Source organism: Hoplias malabaricus, chromosome 10 (assembly GCF_029633855.1).
Source record: "Hoplias malabaricus isolate fHopMal1 chromosome 10, fHopMal1.hap1, whole genome shotgun sequence".
NCBI lineage: Eukaryota > Metazoa > Chordata > Actinopteri > Characiformes > Erythrinidae > Hoplias > Hoplias malabaricus.
This window is the reverse complement of record NC_089809.1, coordinates 33693304-33713731: the sequence shown is the minus strand read 5'-3', so window position 1 is coordinate 33713731 and position 20428 is coordinate 33693304. Positions and strand designations below refer to the sequence as shown.

Here is a 20428-nt window from a genome sequence, read left to right as displayed (position 1 = left end):
CAAAAAAGTTTGTTTAATTAGTTTTTATTCAGCCATTCCTCAAGAAGGATGTGTGTGTGTTATTGTTTAAATGTTTTCCCTGTTTCATTGGATTTACACAACTGAAATCCTGGAAAGGTTCATACAGAAGATTGAGAAAATCCTGTTCTCACATGAATAGGAATAATCACTAAAAACTATGATTTAATCATGTGGTTATTCCTGGAGAAAGACACTGATTAAGCTGGTATTAATTCTTCTCCATGGTTTCCCTGATCCAGTCCAGGTAGTTCTCCACTTTAGTGTAATAGGTCTTATCTCCGCAGCCACTAGGACCCCAAGATACTATACCCTTGATCTGGAAGGGCATTTCTGGAGACCCAAATCCAACCATTGGAACTACCAGTGGACCACCACCGTCACCATTACAACTATCCACGCCATGTTCTCCAGCACAGAACATATTATCAGTCACATTCTTACCTTTCTTAAAACAAGTGGCTTCTGGATATTCTTTTACATGACCATACTGCAACAAACGACTAACTAAACGCTGATGTGTTAACCCAAACCCTGAAACTGTTCCCATCTTTCCCTCCATCGCTGGCCCGTTTGATTTCTGTGGCAGACACACTGGCATGATCTTGGGACTGATTGGGACTCTAGCAGACATTTTCACCAAAGCAATGTCATGATTATAGTCTGTTCGCCCTGGGTCCTTATCAAATAATGGATGAACTATTATCTTTTCGGTTTTCATTCTAACTGCATTTTGGTCTAGTCCATCAACCATTCCTCCAAAGAACTCTGGTGTTTCACTTTCATAAGTAATCATCAAATGTCCAGCTGTGATGGCCCAGCGGTCACTGATTAGAGAGGCACCTCCTATAGCAGTACTATTCACCAGAAGCTGCCATGGTATCTGTCCCAGTTTGGCGTCTTGTCCTCCGAAAATCCTTCCAGCAGAAAAGGTCTCTTGATTCATGCCACATACTGAAAGGAATTTGTGGAAGGCAAAAAGATATTTTTAAAAATGGCATTAGAATTGATTGACAAAGATTGTTGTGAAATATATTTAATATTCTATTATAAAGTTAAATAATTTATTTCTATAAATACCTTGATCAATAACTTATTGGTTTTATGTCAGCGGTATTATAAGCTGTAATTCATATTCTTTTGCATATTAACCAGAGAGGAAAAAAAGGCAGAATTCAGAAACTTTTGAGAAGTGACAACAACCTTTTTTAGAGACCCCTTCCATGAAGCTTATCTTCACTAGTGTACAGTTAGAGACTGGAGCCTATAATTTGAAAGTACAGCTTTGCAGTTAGCCATTATCTAACCCTTAATTACTTTCCGGCCACAAAGCTGCCCTTAGTATATGTCAGTGACCAGAAATTCAGCTTGTGACCAGCAATTCTCAGCCTTGCAGTGACAATGAGATGTTAAAACTGCAGTAACACTGTGCCTGACGCCCTGTGATGAGAATGACCCACCCCTTAAAAGCTATGACATGGAGAAAACACATCTAACTCCTCCCAGACAGTCATACTGGGCAGGTCTCGAATCCACAACCCTTCTGTGACAGCGACACTTCAGCCCGTCTCAGAGACATCCCCTCCTTGCACCAGCAGATGGAATTTGAGATAACACAGAGCAGAGTCTTAAAAAACACTCTCCAGGGACCCTTTTTATGACCCAAGGCCACCCAGGGTCAAGAGAAGCATGCAGAGAGACACACAGACTCTGATAATATTCACCTTTGATTCCATGTCCTCTTACACCTTTTTAAAGACTGTTAACTCTAAAAGACTCAAATATCCCAAAGTTCTTACATAAAAAAAACAAGTTGTATATGGGCACAACCGTTTGAAATTAATTCCATTTGGACAATCAAAATGGGTGGGATTAATTTACATGTGTTTAAAGTCATTTTTGTTTTATATGAATTTATGTAGAACCAAGGTAGCCACATACTATGTGTGTAGTGGGTTAATAATTATGTAAAACACTTAATGATAATTAATTGGTAAAATGATCCTGGGACATTCATTCAAAAAGGGAGGGTCTTCAAGCCTTTGTCTTGTCAAGGGTCATACATTTTGTGATGTCACTACCAAGGTACAGGAAACCGCCAATCAGGAGCAAGAGAGGCTCCAATCCTCAATCTTTGAGATCCAATCAGGGCTTCAAGGTGGGTTTTCTAAATTCTGGTGGCGCCTCTTTTCACACACGTTCGCTTCTCTTCACACTTTTTCTCTTTTAGCCTTTTTCAATGAAAATGTCTCAGGTTTTGAAATGACTCTGCAGGCTCCTCTGCAGGTGTCAGACTCCCATGGCTTTCTTAAATAGTCTTGGGCCCCTCAAGCAGGGTCCAGACAGAACAGAAGTTTTATTTTAATTTCATCTCTAGTAGAAACTGTAGTTCTAGAAAGGACTGTAGTTTAACTCCAGCAAAATTCAATGCTACACAGAGCATGAAGCAGACCTTAGTCTCTCAAAAGGCAGCAGATCAGCGATGACGCAGAATCCCCACAGAGAACTTCAGAACGCCACTGGCTCCGACGGAGGGGTCACGTGTCTTAAAAAGGGGGAGAAAAGGAACGCCGGCGGCTGCAGCCTACAAAGCCCATGTCTGCATTTCTCCAGGAAGCCACGCCGGAAAGGAAAGCGCGTCAGTGACATGCTCCAAGTCCATATCCTGGGATACGTAATGTCACATGGTTTCATTTCTTTCATTGTTCAGGAGGTTGGTGCTGAATGCTTGCTGGGATAAACAATAGCCTTTCTAGAATTTAGGGTAATTATCATAGAGAAATTTCCTCATATTTATTCCACATATCTCCCTGTTCCCTCATGTATAACTGTAATCCATTTCATTATATGAATGTATAATCAATACTCATTATTTGATATTATTATTAATGAACCAGCTGTGTGATAAAACCAACCCTTGGTTATTTGTGTGTGGACTTTTCTTGCACGGAATTATTCCTTTTTAGTTCAGATTCAATTTCAGAGCCAAGAACCTACGGCGGGTCAATGAGCATAATTCATTAATAATAATTAATTCTAGCTAATTCTGCTATGTGAAGTCATCTCACATGATGACCTACTTGTCTAAGCTAAAATTGGACAGGTAAAGACCCTACATATTATTTAATGACTCCCAAACATGGAGCTTAGCAAAATGAATGAAATAATTAATTATTAATCATTATCATTGACTACGCTATGTAGTGCTTATGCCACCACAACGTGTGCGTACTATTTCCACTAAAATACAATTATTGTGATTAATTATTTGTTTTTGTACTGGCGATTTATCAGTTATTACAGAATGCTCAATAATTACTATTTATCAATAAATTATTTCATTATTTACAGATGCCTATAAAAGGCTTGAAATAAATGTGTAGCATAAATAAATACAGCAGTGTTTATGTTGTTGCACTATAATAAATGTGGAGCTCATTCTGTGGCTATTGAATAAAAATACAATTGAAGTGTATGGAAAATGTACACATACCTGGGACACATTGGGGTGGATTCTCAGAAGCATTCTGTCCACTATCAGATACCCAGTTACCGCTAGCATCACAAATAAAGTTAGCTGAGGGAATAGAAAGGAATAATAAACATAATCTTCTGGGAACAGTTGGTACATGAACACACACAAATCACTCTGAAGTGTGATTACCATCTCCAACCAACTGGTAGTACTCTAGCAGACACTTGAAGCTGATATTTTGTTTGTATGTAGTAAGTGGATTCTCCTCAGTTAGGGCCATGAGATCTGGATCTGAAATCTTGGGAAGTCCACAGTCCACAGCTCCTAGTAACACAAATAAAGCATTTCAGCATTATTGGAAAAATACATATTAATTTTAACTAGCTTAGAAAATACCCAATCAGTCAAAACATGACCTCCTTGTTTGTACACTCATTGTCCAATTTTCAGCTCCACAGAGCATGTATTTGCACTTTGTAGTTTTACAAATACAGACTGCATTACATCTGTTGCTGTGTATCCGTTGTTAGCCCCTTTTCACCCTGTTCTTAAATGGCCAGGCAATCCAAAGCACCACCACATATATTTGAGTGATGAATCTTTTTAAGGACTGTGGTGCCACTGGTGCCACTGCAGTACTGAGAATGATCCACCATCCAAATAATGCCTGCCCTTTGGTTGTCCTTTGCTATCCCAACTGAAATATGGGGGTTGGCAACCTTACCTTGTGGGTGAGATTTTTTCAGTTGGAGCTAGGCATCTTGAAACTAAAGGATAATTTACATAACTTTTGAACAGTGGCGTGTATGATGTGTAATAGCGATTAAGTAGAAATCCAATTAGTGTTACATATAAATTGCATGAGAAATTTAGACATAAATGGTACACACTGAATTCCGGGAAAACATCTATCCACTATCAGATACCCAGTTACCACTAGCATCACAAGTGAAAATAACTGAAGAAATAGAAAGCAATAATGAAGGAACTTTTGAGCACAAATTACAATGGTCTCATGAGACCAAATAAACGAGAGACTGAACAGCAAAGTTGCTAAAGAAGTCCAAGTCTTTCAACTTATTTTTAATGTAGAGGATCTGTGGCACCATTTGAAAACGGCATAATTATTCAACAAACCTGAAGCAAACCTGCCAGGAAATATGGAAATAACATGTTTTAGTGTTCAAACCTAGAAGAAATTTACTTTGGATTAAACCTGTACCTGCTTCAAAAGAAGCACTGCCTCTATGGGTCTGATCCAGAATATACAGTGGTGTGAAAAAGTGTTTGCCCCCTTCATGGTTTCTAATTTTGTTGCATGTTCGTCACTCTTAAATGTTTCAGATCATTAAACTAAATTTAAATATTAGTCAAAGAAATCACAAGTAAAAACAAAATGCAGTTTTTAAATGAAAGTTTTTATTATTAAGGGAGAAAAAAATCAAACCTACATGGCCCTGTGTGAAAAAGTGTTTGCTCCATAAACCTAATGATTGGCTTGGCCACCCTTTGCAGCAAAAACTGCAATCAAGTGTATGTAATGGGACACACACCTTCCAAAACGTTCAACTCTCGTCAGTCAATAGAGTATTTTCCCTAAAGTCTTGGGGATCATCAAGATGTTTTCTGGCAAGATGTACACATACTTTAAGTATTCTTTTTGCTCAGCAGTGGTTTTTGTCTTGGCACTCTGCCACATATTTTCACCCAATCTCTTAGGGTGGATTCATGGACGCTCACTTTAACTGAGGCAAGTGAGGCCTGCAGTTCTTTGGCTGTTGTTGTGGGGTCTGTTGCAACCTCTTCGATGAGTCTTCGCTGCAATCTTGGGGTAATTTTGGTCGGCTGGCCACTCAGGTTCACCACTGTTCCACGTTATCACCATTTGTGGATAATAGTCCTCACTGTGGTTCGCTGGAGTCTTTATGAATGTTTTCATTCATTTCATGTATGTGAATTTAAATCTTTATGAATGTTTTCAACTTTTCCAGACTGATAGTTCTCAGTTACTTTCTATATTATTTGTTCCTGCTTTTTTTTTTTTTTTTTTTATCTTGGCATAATGTCTAGTTTTGAGGATCTTTTGGTCTGCTTTGTCAGGCAGGTCTTATTTAAGTGGTTTCTTGATTGTGAACAGGTGTGGCAGTAATCAGGCCTGGGTGTGGATAGAGAAATTAAACTAAGTTATCTTTTATCTGGGGGGTCAAACACTTTTTCACACAGGGCCATGTAGTTTTTTTCCCCCTTATATTAATCCTTCATTTAAAAACTGCATATATATATATATACAGGTCCTGCAACATGACAGGAAAATGATTTGCCTGGTTTTTGCCATGATTTCCTTGGCCACAAGGGGAGCATAAGATCTCTCTTAAAAACAAATGTCAAAAATGGAAGTGCATTTGTCTGTGTGCTTTCACCTGTCGTGGCATACACACAAACAAAGATACAGACAAAACTAGTCACAAAGTTTTATCTGGTAATATTGTTATCTGCGCTATCTCACCTGTCAATGTTTAAAATTTTGTATAGATTTTATAACACCACTTCTCATTGGCTGTATGACAGTTTAGAAAAATCTTCAACATATTTTACAGTAATATAGTAAATAGGAATGGATTTTAATACTGACATACCAACCACCTGATAGAAGATAAAGAAGCCGAGGTGGGTCTGAGGTCCAGTGTTTGTCTCGAACACCAGCCAGAGGTGATTAACTGGAAACAAGATGGGCTGGGTGCCTGGGTGGTGTGAATCTGTGGACGACTGGCCACAGAACTTCCCCAAAACTTCATCATCAGACAAAACCTATCAGCAAAACAGAAATTACACATTAAAAAAATAACATTTCAGAAGAGAAAGCGAAACACAGTCTCATCTTTATAAAAGTAATAAAAGTAATTAAATCCAGGATCCAAACCATCTTTTATATGCACAGCTCTAAAGTGAAATATGAGGCACAACCCACTGTGAGGGAATCTTTGGTGCAGTTGGCAGAAGGTTGAATGTCCAGATGGTTGAATGTCAGCTGGATCTTGTATCCGTGAGGAACTTTAAGGTACCACCTCATATGGAGATCCGATGAGTAAGGTTCAGGGAACATTGGAGACTGCAGATGACCATACATTGCTACCTTGCACTCACACAAACTCATCCACAGCAGACTGAGTAGAGAGGGGTATCAGAATAATGTAGGACACGTATAAGTGTTAAATGACTAAATGATAAAATGAATGCACAATAACACCCATTAAATCTGTACTATATTCAAACATCAGTGCATAATACCTCACATTCACCCCTGACAGAAGAGAAAGTTATCTGTTGATACAGCGGTATTCTTGCTGTTGTCCAGTCTAACATGCCTTACAGGTGTCTGTGTTTGAAAAGTTAGTCTATAAAACTTACCTCACTATTAGTTTTATTCTACCCATGGTGGAAATGTACAGATAAAACAGACTCCTGGAATATGATGTTGAAGCTTCCCAGCAGTTCTAAAATACAGTCCAAAATCTCTGCAGTTTGTAAACAGAAGAGTGAGCAATCCTAAGTCTAAAAGTCACAGAAAACAAAATTGTGTTTGACTTGGATGAAGCTGAATAAAGAAAAGCGCTGTTAGGAGCTGAATCTCTGTCACTTTTTCTTTATGAAACTTTGATTATGACTTCTGTGTATTAAGTGTCCCCAGCCAGCATACACACTATACACTAATCAGCCATAGCACTATAATCATCTCCTTGTTTCTATGCTATCCATTTTCTCAGCTCCACTGACCACATACAAGAGCACTTTTGTAATTCTGCTATGTGTGATCCACTCATAGCAATGCAGCACACACCACCATGTGTTTCAACAAGGTGAAAGTGGTCAAACAAAGTAGGCAGATCTACAGATGGACTGCAGTCTATAATTATATAACCACAAAGTGGTCTTCTGTGGTCAGTGGAGCTGAGAGACTGGAGAGAGTGTGTGTAGAAACAATGAGGTTGCCATAATATAGTGGATTTGCATATGTCCAAAAGTTTGTAGACATTATCTTTCATTAGTGAATCTTTTGTGGAGCAGTGTAACTACACATACGCTTCGCTTACAGGATGCTGGTCTACTCTTAGTTCCTCACATTAGGGAAACAACACATGGGGAGGAACCTTTCCCATGGAAGCTTTTGGTTAAACGTCCACTTTCAGGCTACTGTGTTAAAGCTGGTTCTTCATATAATCGCTGCTTGATATTAACTATGACTTACTAATTTCATTGTAGATTTTTAAGTTAGTTTTCTAGGAACTATTAAAAAAATTGCATGCACTATTCATGTCTGTTGCTGGGTACTCTTGCCTAGCCTATGGACTGCTTTTTGTTTTTTTGCAGGGTGATTTCCCCCCTATTTATGCAATTAACTTACTAAGCCTTGTTCTTCCCTTCTGTCTGGTTGTCTTTCCCCTGTCTCTCTTATGCATCAAGCTGCTCTCTTCCTGCTGCTCTCCCTGGTGTTGCCCTGGTCCAGCCCCTGCTCCTATGCATCCTCTTCGAGATCTCCACCTTCTCTCCTGTAACACCCTGCATGGCCTTGTAAAAGACAGTTTTAACTCAAACTGATTTTACACATGTTTTTACCTTCCCACAGAATCACCTTCCCACAGAATCAACAGAGGAGGATGGGTTTCCCCTTAAAAGTCTTGGTTCCTCTCAAGGTTTCTTCTTCATGCCACTGTGACTCTTGGCTTGTTCATAGGAGGCTTGGACCCGAATCTATAAAACTGCTTAGTGACAACTTTTGTTTTGAAAAGTGTTATATAAGTAAAATTTGACTCTAGATAGATATCACTTTAAGCAATAAGCATTTTTTAAAACTTGGTTAAATATTCAATGGGCTTTATCAGTCTAATGCTTCACAAAAACTCAGAGACCTGATTGATAATAAACTGGCATGTAGCTCACCCAATCAACCAGTCACTCACTCATGGTTAGGAATCATACCCCAAAGGGGTGCTATTTCTCACATAACCAAGTTTATGGACTCCTCCACAAGGGGGTGATATTGTGCTTCACATCAATGACCCCGTCTTTGATCTTGTTAGAGCACATTCATATTTTTAAAGGAGAACTCTATAATATATTTACTGTACTTAGTCATAAAATGTCCAGGGTGTGTAATCATAGATTAAGGAGACAGTCAAAGCTAAAACAATGCTATGGAAGAAAATCTGTCTCATCAGACTTTGAAATATTACCATCTTTGAATTTGTAGCACTGATTTTTTTTTGCACTGAAATTATGCATCTGAATATAAATTGCTCTTGAATTGAACTCGTGAATTTTCAAGAACACGTTTTCACTGTTATTATTCAAAGTTAAAAATTCAGATAAAAAATCAAGCTCAAAAAAATTCAAACAATATATTTCGAAGTTGCTCAAATTCAGTAGACGAAATTCAGACACCAAAATACGAGTTACAAAAAATTCAGATACACATCCGGGTCACCAACGATGAGCAATCGATTCATTCGGATTTTCTTTCACCTTAAATGCTGCAGTAGTTGCATTCTGTCATTCATACGTTCGTTGCGAACTACGAACACAACTTCCATACTGTGGAAAAACTACACGTTTAGCTTCCTTCCGCGGATATTATCTCTTTATTTTCAAAGTGTCTCAAAAATCTGAAAGTCTCACTAAAGACACAATATAACTGACTATTGATATCCAGAAGATGAAGAAATTTTACTGGGAATGTTTTGTAATGGCCCTGTGAACACAACATGTGATATGACAGAATGTAGAAACATGAACTGTGGGGTATATGTCCTATGGCATTTTTATTTTTTAATTGTGAGATTATCAAGAATCTGAAATTACAGAAGGTGTAGTACAAATATAATATCTCAAAGTGCAGAGTTTAATTCACAAAGTTGTGTTTGTTTAAACACTGAATGTCAGTGTGTATATTAACAATGTCTGGTTATTTCTAGCATTATTATAAATATTTAGAAAGTAATTTGTGTTTGTAGATTATTTATTTGTTGTAACAATACTTCTTGGTAATTTCATACCGTTGAAAAACCTGTTAATGTCCCTTTTCAATGGTGCCACATTTGTAAGGAACATGCATTTGTGGGATGAGCAGTAGAGCTGAGGATGTGGGTTGCACCCATGAAAAATTTGCTAAATCCTCTCTGCCAATGAAAATTTAATTGTACAGCCTATGTTTATAAGTAATTTCTTCAGTTTTATTTGTATAAGTTTTATTTCTTAGTGCTGTTCAAATAAAAAGTCAGATATGTTTAAATATGTTTAAAAAGACAAAGGCTTTCTTGGGATGTTCTAATTTTCACATGACTGTATCCCCACAGTTCATGTTTCCACATTCTGTCATATCACATGCTCTGTTCACAAGGCCATTACAAAAAAAAATCCACAGTAAAATTTCTTCATCTTCAGGATATAAATAGTCTGTTATAGTATGTCTTTAGTGAGCCTTTCAGATTTTTGAGACACTTTGAAAATAAACAGATATCTGCAGAAGGAAACTAAACGTGTAGTTTTGTAGTATAGTTAATGTTGTATTTTACCAGACCCAAAAAGCCCCACTGCCTTTCTAAAAATCTCCATGATGAGAGACGGAGTAAAATGAGAGGAAACATTGGTCTTGTGTTTGAAAAGTCGAGGCAGTTTACAAACAGCAACAGAACAGAACAGAGCCAGAGCTGGCTAATTTCCTCCTGAACAGGTAACAGCAAATATTTCTGAAAAAATATAGAAGTACAGACACCTATGTATAGATTAAAAGGAGTAAAGGCCATAGGTTTTGTGGGTTTTCTTTTAACAAAAAAAGTGAGGCATAGTGACGTTTGAAACATGTTAGGGTTTTATATAGCTATGCAGATTCACTTGGTCGTTGATTTAAATGGATAAAATAGGATATAAGAAGTGTTTCAAAACAAGTTTTGTTTATAACCCTAGCTTTAGCTTCGCATAGCTGTTTAAGGTGCTATTGAGTATTCAATAAGTAGCTGGAGATTCTTAAACGGACACATTTAAGGTGGAACTAAATGCTTGGATACGAAAATTGTGAATTGGAAGCAAGGGTCTGCCTTGTAAAATTACAAACCGGATTCCAAAAAAGTTGGGACACTAAACAAATTGTGAATAAAAACTGAATTAAATGATGTGGAGGTGCCAACATCTAATATTTTATTCAGAATAGAGCACAAATCACAGATCAAAAGTTTAAACTGAGAGAATGTATCATTTTAAGGGAAAAATATGTTGTTTTAAAATTTCATGGCATTAGCAAATCCCAAAAAAGTTGGGACAAGGCCATTTTTAACACTGTGTGGCATCCCCCCTTCTTCATACAACACTCAGACTTCTGGGGACAGAGGAGACCAGTTTCTCAAGTTTAAAAATAGGAATGCTCTCCCATTCATGTCTAATACAGGCCTCTAACTGTTCAATCGTCTTGGGCCTTCTTTGTCACACCTTCCTCTTTATGATGCGCCAAATGTTCTCTGTAGGTGAAATATCTGGACTGCAGGCTGGACATTTCAGTACCCGGATCCTTCCCCTACGTAGCCATGATGTTGTGATTGCTGCAGAATGTAGTCTGGCATTATCTTGTTGAAAAATGCAGGGTCTTCCCTGAAAGAGATGACGTCTAGATGCATATGTTGTTCTAGAACCTGAACATAGTTCTCTGCATTAATAGTGCCTTTCCAGACATGCAAGCTGCCCATGCCACAAGCACTCATGCAACCCCATACCATCAGTGATGCAGGCTTCTGAACGGAGCATTGATAACAACTTGGGTTATCCTTGTCCTCTCTGGTGTCGGATGACATGGCGTCCCAGTGTTCCATAAAGAACTTCAAATCGTGACTCATCTGACCACAGAACAGTCTTCCATTTTGCCACACTCCATTTTAAAAGACCCCTGGCCCAGTGCAAACGTCTGAGCTTGTGGAGCTTGCTTAGAAATGGCTTCCTCTTTGCACTGTAGAGTTTCAGCTGGCAACGGCGGATGGCATGGTGGATTGTGTTCACTGACTATGCTTTCTGGAAGTATTCCTGAGCCCATTCTGTTATTTGTTATTTCCTTGACGGTGGCATTCCTGTTTGAGGTGCAGTGACGTTTAAGGGTCCAGAGATCACAAGCATCCAGTAGAGTTTTACGGCCTTGACCCTTACGCACAGCAATTGTTCCAGATTCTCTGAATCTTTTGATGATGTTATGCACGGTTGACGATGATAACTTAAAAGTCTTTGCTATTTTACACTGGGTAACACCATTCTGGTATTGCTGCACTATCTTTCTGCACAACAATGGTGGAATTGGTGATCCTCTTACCATCTTGACTTCAGAGAGACACTGACACTCTGAGAAGCTCTTTTTATACCCAATCATGTTGTCAATTGACCCAATTAGTGTTAATTGGTCTTCTAGCTGTTCGTTATATGCTCAATTTCTTTTTTCCAGCCACTTATTGCTACTTGTCCCAACTTTTTGGGGATTTGTTGACACTGTGAAATTTTGAATCAACATATTTTTTCTTTAAAATGTTACATTTACTCAGATTAAACTTTTGATCTGTCATCTATGTTCTATTACGGATAAAATATTGACATTTGCCATCTCCACATCATTGCATTTAGTTTTTATTCACAATTTGTTTAGTGTCCCAACACACGTTGGTAGGTGGATTGGTGACTCCAAAGTGAGTGTGTGAGAGAATGTGTGTGTTGCCCTGTGAAGGACTGGCGCCCCCTCCAGGGTGTATTTCCGCCTTGCGCCCAATGATTCCAGGTAGGCTCTGGACACACCGCGACCCTGAATTCGATAAACGGTTACAGATAATGAATGAATGAATGCTTGTAAGTGCAGGGAAAATAGCAGTGGATCTTTATAATTTTGCCCTTAACTTAAGTAACTAGGTAAATATTTAATGACATCACATACAATTGGTTTGTGTGTTTTAAACAAATAAAGTGGAATAACCGTTGCTTCGAAAGCTATAGCGCTAGCTTCGGCTCTTAAGGTGGAACAGAGAATTCAAGAACCTGGCGAATAACGCCATTAGGATTCGTAAACTGACACATGTAAGGTGGAATGAAATGTTTGACTACGAAAATTTTGGCTAAGATCTGCCTCCTATATGACATTATGTTGGAAAGGAAAATCGATAGGTAACACTAGCTAATTATATTAAAGGCTAAGCACCAGCTATATGGAAGTGTCAAACAAACAAATACAGTGGAATTTGAGTTCCTAACTTGTGTTTATTGATAGTCAGAAAACATGTTATTTCTTACTAATTCCAGGAATAAGGTTTAAAAGACCGTTGGTCCCCCATTGATGGTTTTTCCATCAATTCAATAAAATTGTCAGTTTTAAAGCAAATTAAGCATGATATTTTCATTTTAATTCATACTTATATATGTCAGTAACTAAAATAATTTGAAATATCCATGGAGTCCCCTCAAGTGGTGCTTAGCCTTTAATATATATAAAATTGAGGTTAACGAAGCAAGCAAGGAAAAGTTAATTCACGGCTGAGGTGCCCTTGAGCAAGGCACCTAGCCCCCAAACTGCTCCCCGGGCACCGAGGTGGTTGGCTCTAACTACACATCTCTTATCAGACTTATTTTAGAGATTTATATGGACTTCCCATTTTGAAGACACATTTGGATAAAATGATGCTTCATTCTTATGTTAATGCTGTGTGTTTTTCTTTCTCTGAAACAAAACTGTCTGTTCATTCTTAAAAATTAAAACTGTTCATGTATAAAACAACACACAAGTCACTGCCAAAAAAGTCACTTTGTTTAATTAGTTTTTATTCAGCCATTTCTCAAGAAGGATGTGTGAGTGTAATTGTTAAAATTTTTTTCCTGTTTCATCAAACTATGATTTAATCATGTGGTTATTCCTGGAGAAACATACTGATTAAGTTGGTACTAATTCTTCTCCATGGTTTCCCTGATCCAGTCCAGGTAGTTCTCCACTTTAGTGTAATAGGTCTTATCTCCGCAGCCACTAGGACCCCAAGATACTATACCCTTGATCTGGAAGGGCATTTCTGGAGACCCAAATCCAACCATTGGAACTACCAGTGGACCACCACCGTCACCAATACAACTATCCACGCCATGTTCTCCAGCACAGAACATATTATCAGTCACATTCTTACCTTCCTTAACACAAGTGGCTTCTGCATATTCTTTTACATGACCATACTGCAACAAACGACTAACTAAACGCTGATGTGTTAACCCAAACCCTGAAACTGTTCCCATCTTCCCCTCCATCGCTGGCCCGTTTGATTTCTGTGGCAGAAAGGAAAAAACCAGAGAGGAAAAAAAGGCAGAATTCAGAAACTTTTGAGAAGTGTCAACAACCTTTTTTAGAGACCCCTTCCATGAAGCTTATCTTCACTAGTGTACAGTTAGAGACTGGAACCTATAATTTGAAAGTACAGCTTTGCAGTTAGCCATTAGCTAGCCCTTAATCACTTTCAGGCCACAAAGCTGCCCTTGACTTGGTATATGTCAGTGACCAGAAATTCTCAGCCTTGCAGTGACAATGAGATGTTAAAACTGCAGTAACACTGTGCCTGACGCCCTGTGATGAGAATGACCCACCCCTTAAAAACTATGACATGGGGAAAACACATCTAACTCCTCCCAGACAGTCATACTGGACAGGTCTCGAATCCACAACCCCTCTGTGACAGCGACACTTCAGCCCATCTCAGAGACATCCCCTCCTTGCACCAGCAGATGGAATTTGAGATAACACAGAGCAGAGTCATAAAAACCACTCTCCAGGGACCCTTTTTATGACCCAAGGCCACACAGGGTCAAGAGAAGCATGCAGAGAGACACACAGACTCTGATAATATTCCACTTTGATTCCATGCCCTCTTACACCTTTTTAAAGACTGTTAACTCTAAAAGACTCAAACATCCCAAAGTTCTTGCATATAAAAACAAGTTGTATATGGGCACATTTTGAAATTAATCCCATTTGGACAATCAAAATGGGTGGGATTAATTTACATGTGTTTAAAGTCATTTTTGTTTTATATGAATTTATGTAGAACCAAGGTAGCCACATACTATGTGTGTAGTGGGTTAATAATTATGTAAAACACCTAATGATAATTAATTGGTGAAATGATAATTAATGATATTACTTTGTGTTGACATATAATCTTTTATATTGCAAAGTTTGATTCAGGATCCTGGGACATTCATTCAAAAAAGGGATTGTCTTCAAGCCTTTGTCTTGTCAAAGTTCATACATTTTATATGATCACTACCAAGGTACAGGAAACAGCCAATCAGGAGCAAGAGAGGTTTCAATCCTCAATCTTTGATATCCAATCAGGGCTTCAACGCGGGTTTTCTAAATTCTGGTTAAAAAGTTTTTTCTTTTCCTCTTTTCACACACCTTCACACTTCACACTTTTTCTCTTTTAGCCTTTTTCAAGGCTAATGAGGAAAATGACTCAGGTTTTGAAATGACTCTGCAGGCTCCTCTGCAGGCGTCAGACTCCCATGGCTTTTTTAAATAGTCTTGGGCCCCTCAAGAAGCGTACAGACAGAACAGAAGTTTTATTTTAATTTAATCTCTAGTAGAAACTATAGTTCTAGGAAGGATTGTAGTTTAACTCCAGCAAAATTCACCCAGAGCATGAAGGAGACCTTAGACCCTCAAAGTGGTGACCACAGCTTCAGGACCAGCGACTGAGAAGACGGCCACACCTTATAACCATGACCTTCTGAGATTAGGAGAGACCTGTATGGACGTGTCTCTCAAAAGGCGGCAGATCAGTGATGATGCAGAATCCCCACAGAGAACTTCAGAACGCCACCAGTTCCGATGGAGCGGTCGCTGTGTCTGAAAAGGGGGAGAAAAGAACGCCGGCGGCTGCAGCCGACAAAGCCCATGTCTGCATTTCTTCAGGAAGCCGCGCCGTAAAGCACCACGCGTCAGTGACATGCTCCCAGTCCATCCCCTGGAATACGTAAGGTCACATGGTTTCATTTCTTTCATTGCTCAGGAGGTTGGTGCTGAATGCTTGCTGGGATAAACAATAGCCTTTCTAGAATTTAGGGTAATTATCATAGCAAAATTTCCTCATATATTAATCTCCCTGTTTCCTCATGTATAACTGTAATCCATTTCATTATATGAATGTATAATCAATATTCATTATTTGATATTATTATTAATAAACCAGTTGTGTGATAAAACCAATCCTTGGTTATTTGTTTGTGTGCACTTTTATTGTACGGAATTATTCCTTCATGTTCAGATTCAATTTCAGAGCCAAGAACCTACGGCGGGTCAATAAGCATAATTCATTAATAATAATTAATTCTAGCTAATTCTGCTATGTGAAGTCATCTAACATGATGACCTACTTGTCTAAGCTAAACTTGGATCAATAATTACTATTTATCAATAAATGTTTTCATTATTTACAGATGCCTACAAAAGGCTTGAAATAAATGTGTAGCATAAATAAATACAGCAGTGTTTATGTTGCTGCACTATAATAAATGTGGAGCTCATTCTGTGGCTATTGAATAATAGTATAATTGAAGTGTATGGAAAATGTACACATACCTGGGACACATTGGGGTGGATTCTCGGAAGCATTCTGTCCACTATCAGATACCCAGTTACCGCTAGCATCACAAATAAAGTTAGCTGAGGGAATAGAAAGGAATAATAAACATAATCTTCTGGGAACAGTTGGTACATGAACACACACAAATCACTCTGAAGTGTGATTACCATCTCCAACCAACTGGTAGTACTCTAGCAGACACTTGAAGCTGATATTTTGTTTGTATGTAGTAAGTGGATTCTCCTCAGTTAGGGCCATGAGATCTGGATCTGAAATCTTGGGAAGTCCACAGTCCACAGCTCCTAGTAACACAAATAAAGCATTTCAGAATTATTGGAAAAATACATATTAATTTTAACTTGCTTAGAAAATACCCAATCAGTCAAAACATTTAAATGACCTCCTTGTTTGTACTTTGTAGTTGTATTTGCACTTTGTAGTTTTACAACTACAGACTGTATTACATCTGTTGCTGTGTATCCGTTGTTAGCCCCTTTTCACCCTGTTCTTAAATGGCCAGGCAATCCAAAGCACCACCACATATATTTGAGTGATGAATCTTTTTAAGGACTGTGGAGCCACTGGTGCCACTGCAGTACTGAGAATGGGCCACCATCCAAATAATGCCTGCCCTTTGGTTGTCCTTTGCTATCCCAACTGAAATATGGGGGTTGGCAACCTTACGTTGTGGGTAAGATTTTTTCAGTTGGAGCTAGGCATCTTGAAACTAAAGGACAATTTACATAACTTTTGAACAGTGGCGTGTATGATGTGTAATAGCGATTAAGTAGAAATCCAATTAGTGCTACATGTAAAGTGCATGAGAAATTTAGACATAAATGGTACACGCTGAATTCTGGGAAAACATCTATCCACTATCAGATGCCCAGTTACCACTAGCATCACAAGTGAAGTTAACTGAAGGAATAGAAAGCAATAATGAAGGAACCTTTTGAGCACAAATTACAATGGTCTCATGAGACCAAATAAACGAGAGACTGAACAGCAAAGTTGCTAAAGAAGTCCAAGTCTTTCAACTTATTTTTAATGTAGAGGATCTGTGGCACCATTTGAAAACAGCATAATTATTCAACAAACCTGAAGCAAACCTGCCAGGAAATATGGAAATAACATGTTTTAGTGTTCAAAGCTAGAAGAAATTTACTTTGGATTTAAACCTGTTCCTGCTTCGAAAGAAGCACTGCCTCTATGAGTTTGATCCAGAATATACAGTGGTTTCAAATCATTAAACTAAATTTAAATATTTGTCAAAGAAATCACAAGTAAAAAGAAAATGCAGTTTTTAAATGAAAGTTTTTATTATTAAGGGAGAAAAAAATCAAACCTACATGGCCCTGTGTGAAAAAGTGTTTGCTCCCTAAACCTAATGACTGGCTTGGCCACCCTTTGCAGCAAAAACTGCAATCAAGTGTATGTAATGGGACACACACCTTCCAAAACGTTCAACTCTCGTCAGTCAACAGAGTATTTTCCCTAAAGTCTTGGGGATCATCAAGATGTTTTATGGCAAAATGTACACATACTTTAAGTATTCTTTTTGCTCAGCAGTGGTTTTTGTCTTGGCACTCTGCCACACATTTTCACCCAATCTCTTAGGGTGGATTCATGGACGCTGAGGCAAGTGAGGCCTGCAGTTCTTTGGCTGTTGTTGTGGGGTCTGTTGCAACTTCTTTGATGAGTCGTTGCTGCGATCTTGGGGTAATTTTGGTCGGCTGGCCACTCTTGGGAAGGTTCACCACTGTTTGTGCATAATAGTCTTCACTGTGTTTCGCTGGAGTCCCAAATCTTTATGAATGTTTTTTTTTCACCTTTTCCAGACTGATAGTTCTCAATTACTTTCTTTCTTATTTGTTCCTGCATTTTTTTTTATCTTTGCATAATGTCTAGTTTTGAGGATCTTTTGGTCTGCTTTGTCAGGCAGGTCTTATTTAAGTGGTTTCTTGATTGTGAACAGGTGTGGCAGTAATCAGGCCTGGGTGTGGATAGAGAAATTGAACTAAGTTATGTTTTATCTGGGGGGTCAAACACTTTTTCACACAGGGCCATGTAGTTTTTTCCCCCTTATATTAATCCTTCATTTAAAAACTGCATATATATATATACAGGTCCTGCAACATGACAGGAAAATGATTTGCCTGGTTTATGCCATGATTTCCTTGGCCACAAGGGGAGCATAAGGTCTCTCTTAAAAACAAATGTCAAAAATGCAAGTGCATTTATCTGTGTGCTTTCACCTGTCGTGGCATACACACAAACAAAGATACAGACAAAACTAGTCACAAAGTTTTATCTGGTAATATTGTTATCTGCGCTATCTCACCTGTCAATGTTTAAAATTTTGTATAGATTTTATAACACCACTTCTCATTGGCTGTATGACAGTTTAGAAAAATCTTCAACATATTTTACAGTAATATAGTAAATAGGAATGGATTTTAATACTGACATACCAACCACCTGATAGAAGATAAAGAAGCCGAGGTGGGTCTGAGGTCCAGTGTTTGTCTCGAACACCAGCCAGAGGTGATTAACTGGAAACAAGATGGGCTGGGTGCCTGGGTGGTGTGAATCTGTGGACGACTGGCCACAGAACTTCCCCAAAACTTCATCATCAGACAAAACCTATCAGCAAAACAGAAATTACACATTAAAAAAATAACATTTCAGAACAGAAAGTGAAACACAGTCTCATCTTTATAAAAGTAATAAAAGTAATTAAATCCAGGATCCAAACCATCTTTTATATGCACAGCTCTAAAGTGAAATATGAGGCACAACCCACTGTGAGGGAATCTTTGGTGCAGTTGGCAGAAGGTTGAATGTCCAGATGGTTGAAAGTCAGCTGGATCTTGTATCCGTGAGGAACTTTAAGGTACCACCTCATATGGAGATCCGATGAGTAAGGTTCAGGGAACATTGGAGACTGCAGATGACCATACATTGCTACCTTGCACTCACACAAACTCATCCACAGCAGACTGAGTAGAGAGGGATATTGAAATTATGTAGCAAACGTATAAGTGTTAAATGACTAAATGATAAAATGAATGCACAATAACACCCATTAAATCTGTACTATATTCAAACATCAGTGCATAATACCTCACATTCACCCCTGACAGAAGAGAAAGCTATCTGTTGATACAGAGGTATTCTTGCTGTTGTCCAGTCTAACATGCCTTACAGATGTCTGTGTTTGAAAAGTTAGTCTATATAACTTACCTCACTATTAGTATTATTCTATCCATGGTAGAAATGTACAGATACAACAGACTCCTGGAATATGATGTTGAAGCTTCCCAGCAGTTCTAAAATACAGTTCAAAATCTCTGCAGTTTGTAAACAAACGAGTGAGCAATCCTAAGTCTAAAAGTCACAGAAAACAAAATTGTGTTTGACTTGGATGAAGCTGAAAAGTGCTGTTAGGAGCTGAATCTCTGTCACATTTTCTTTTTGAAACTTTGATAAAGATTGTTTTAGCTCAAACTGATTTTACACATGTTTTTACCTTCCCACAGAATCAACAGAGGAGGATGGGTTTCCCCTTAAAAGTCTTGGTTCCTCTCAAGGTTTCTTCCTCATTCCACTGTGACTCTTGGCTTGTTCATAGGAGGCTTGGACCTGGATCTATAAAACTGCTTAGTGACAACTTTTGTTTTGAAAAGTGCTATATAAGTAAAATTTGACTGATTTATTGAACTATATCCACTGGAGTGCTGGATTTTCATATGGATGGATATGATGGAGTTATGTTTGGATGGGTTTGCATCTGCAATCAAGAGTTAATCATGTAATGCCAGCAGACAGACCCCCCCTCACTTTATTAGATAATATAATTTTTCCTTCAATTTCTTTTCTTTTTATTCACAAGGTATGTATGTGTATGTCTGTATATGTGTGTTTTGGTTTGGGTTTATTATGTGAGTGAAAATATAAAATGAGGAAGCTTGTTAATTAAATTTCTGAATCTTGTTTTGTGCGGCACAGTGGTGCAGCAGGTAGTGTTGCAGTCACACACCTCCAGGGACTTGGAGGTTGTGGGCTCAAATCCTGCTCTGGGTGACTGTGAGAAGTTTGGTGTGTTCTACCTGTGTCCATGTGGGTTTCCTCGCACAGTCCAAAAACACGTTGGTAGGTGGATGACTCAAAAGGGTCCATAGATGTGAGCACATATACTATCCTGTGAAGGACTGACGCCTTGAACAGAAATGCGTTCATCATTGTTAATATTTATCACTATCTCTTCTTTATGTTTGGAGAATGTTTCTGTGACACAGCCTTT

At 38.4% G+C, this 20428-nt stretch overlaps 2 protein-coding genes across 2 annotated transcripts; both read right to left on the bottom strand.

Annotated features, from left to right (window-relative positions):
* On the bottom strand, positions 1-7017 carry c1s.2 (complement component 1, s subcomponent .2). Its single transcript, XM_066682274.1, has 6 exons — positions 6902-7017; positions 6462-6657; positions 6130-6301; positions 3683-3817; positions 3512-3595; positions 1-972 (listed from the first exon to the last, which is right to left on the bottom strand). Exons 1-6 carry the CDS (start codon positions 6925-6927, stop codon positions 230-232), a joined length of 1356 nt encoding a protein of 451 aa, XP_066538371.1. The 5' UTR covers positions 6928-7017; the 3' UTR covers positions 1-229.
* A 6750-nt stretch (positions 7018-13767) lies between these two features.
* c1r (complement component 1, r subcomponent) lies at positions 13768-19476 on the bottom strand. Its single transcript, XM_066682275.1, has 6 exons — positions 19369-19476; positions 18929-19124; positions 18597-18768; positions 16293-16427; positions 16122-16205; positions 13768-15507 (listed from the first exon to the last, which is right to left on the bottom strand). The coding sequence occupies exons 1-6, from the start codon at positions 19392-19394 to the stop codon at positions 15482-15484; spliced, it is 639 nt and encodes a 212-aa protein (XP_066538372.1). The 5' UTR covers positions 19395-19476; the 3' UTR covers positions 13768-15481.
* Positions 19477-20428: the final 952 nt, after the last annotated feature.

What these genes read in the sequence shown, in the direction of transcription:
- c1s.2 (XM_066682274.1), bottom strand. Translation starts at nt 6,927, where the DNA reads ATGGGTAGAATAAAACTAATAGTGAG. An exon ending in AGAATAAAACTAATAGTGAG is followed by an intron (nt 6,658 to 6,901) that starts GTAAGTTTTATA and finishes CTCTCTACTCAG; the next exon opens with TCTGCTGTGGATGAGTTTGT. An exon ending in TATCTTCTATCAGGTGGTTG is followed by an intron (nt 3,818 to 6,129) that starts GTATGTCAGTAT and finishes TTGTGTTACTAG; the next exon opens with GAGCTGTGGACTGTGGACTT.
- c1r (XM_066682275.1), bottom strand. Translation starts at nt 19,394, where the DNA reads ATGGATAGAATAATACTAATAGTGAG. An exon ending in CTACCAGTTGGTTGGAGATG is followed by an intron (nt 16,206 to 16,292) that starts GTAATCACACTT and finishes CTATTCCCTCAG; the next exon opens with CTAACTTTATTTGTGATGCT. An exon ending in TCCACCCCAATGTGTCCCAG is followed by an intron (nt 15,508 to 16,121) that starts GTATGTGTACAT and finishes TACGTATTCCAG; the next exon opens with GGGATGGACTGGGAGCATGT.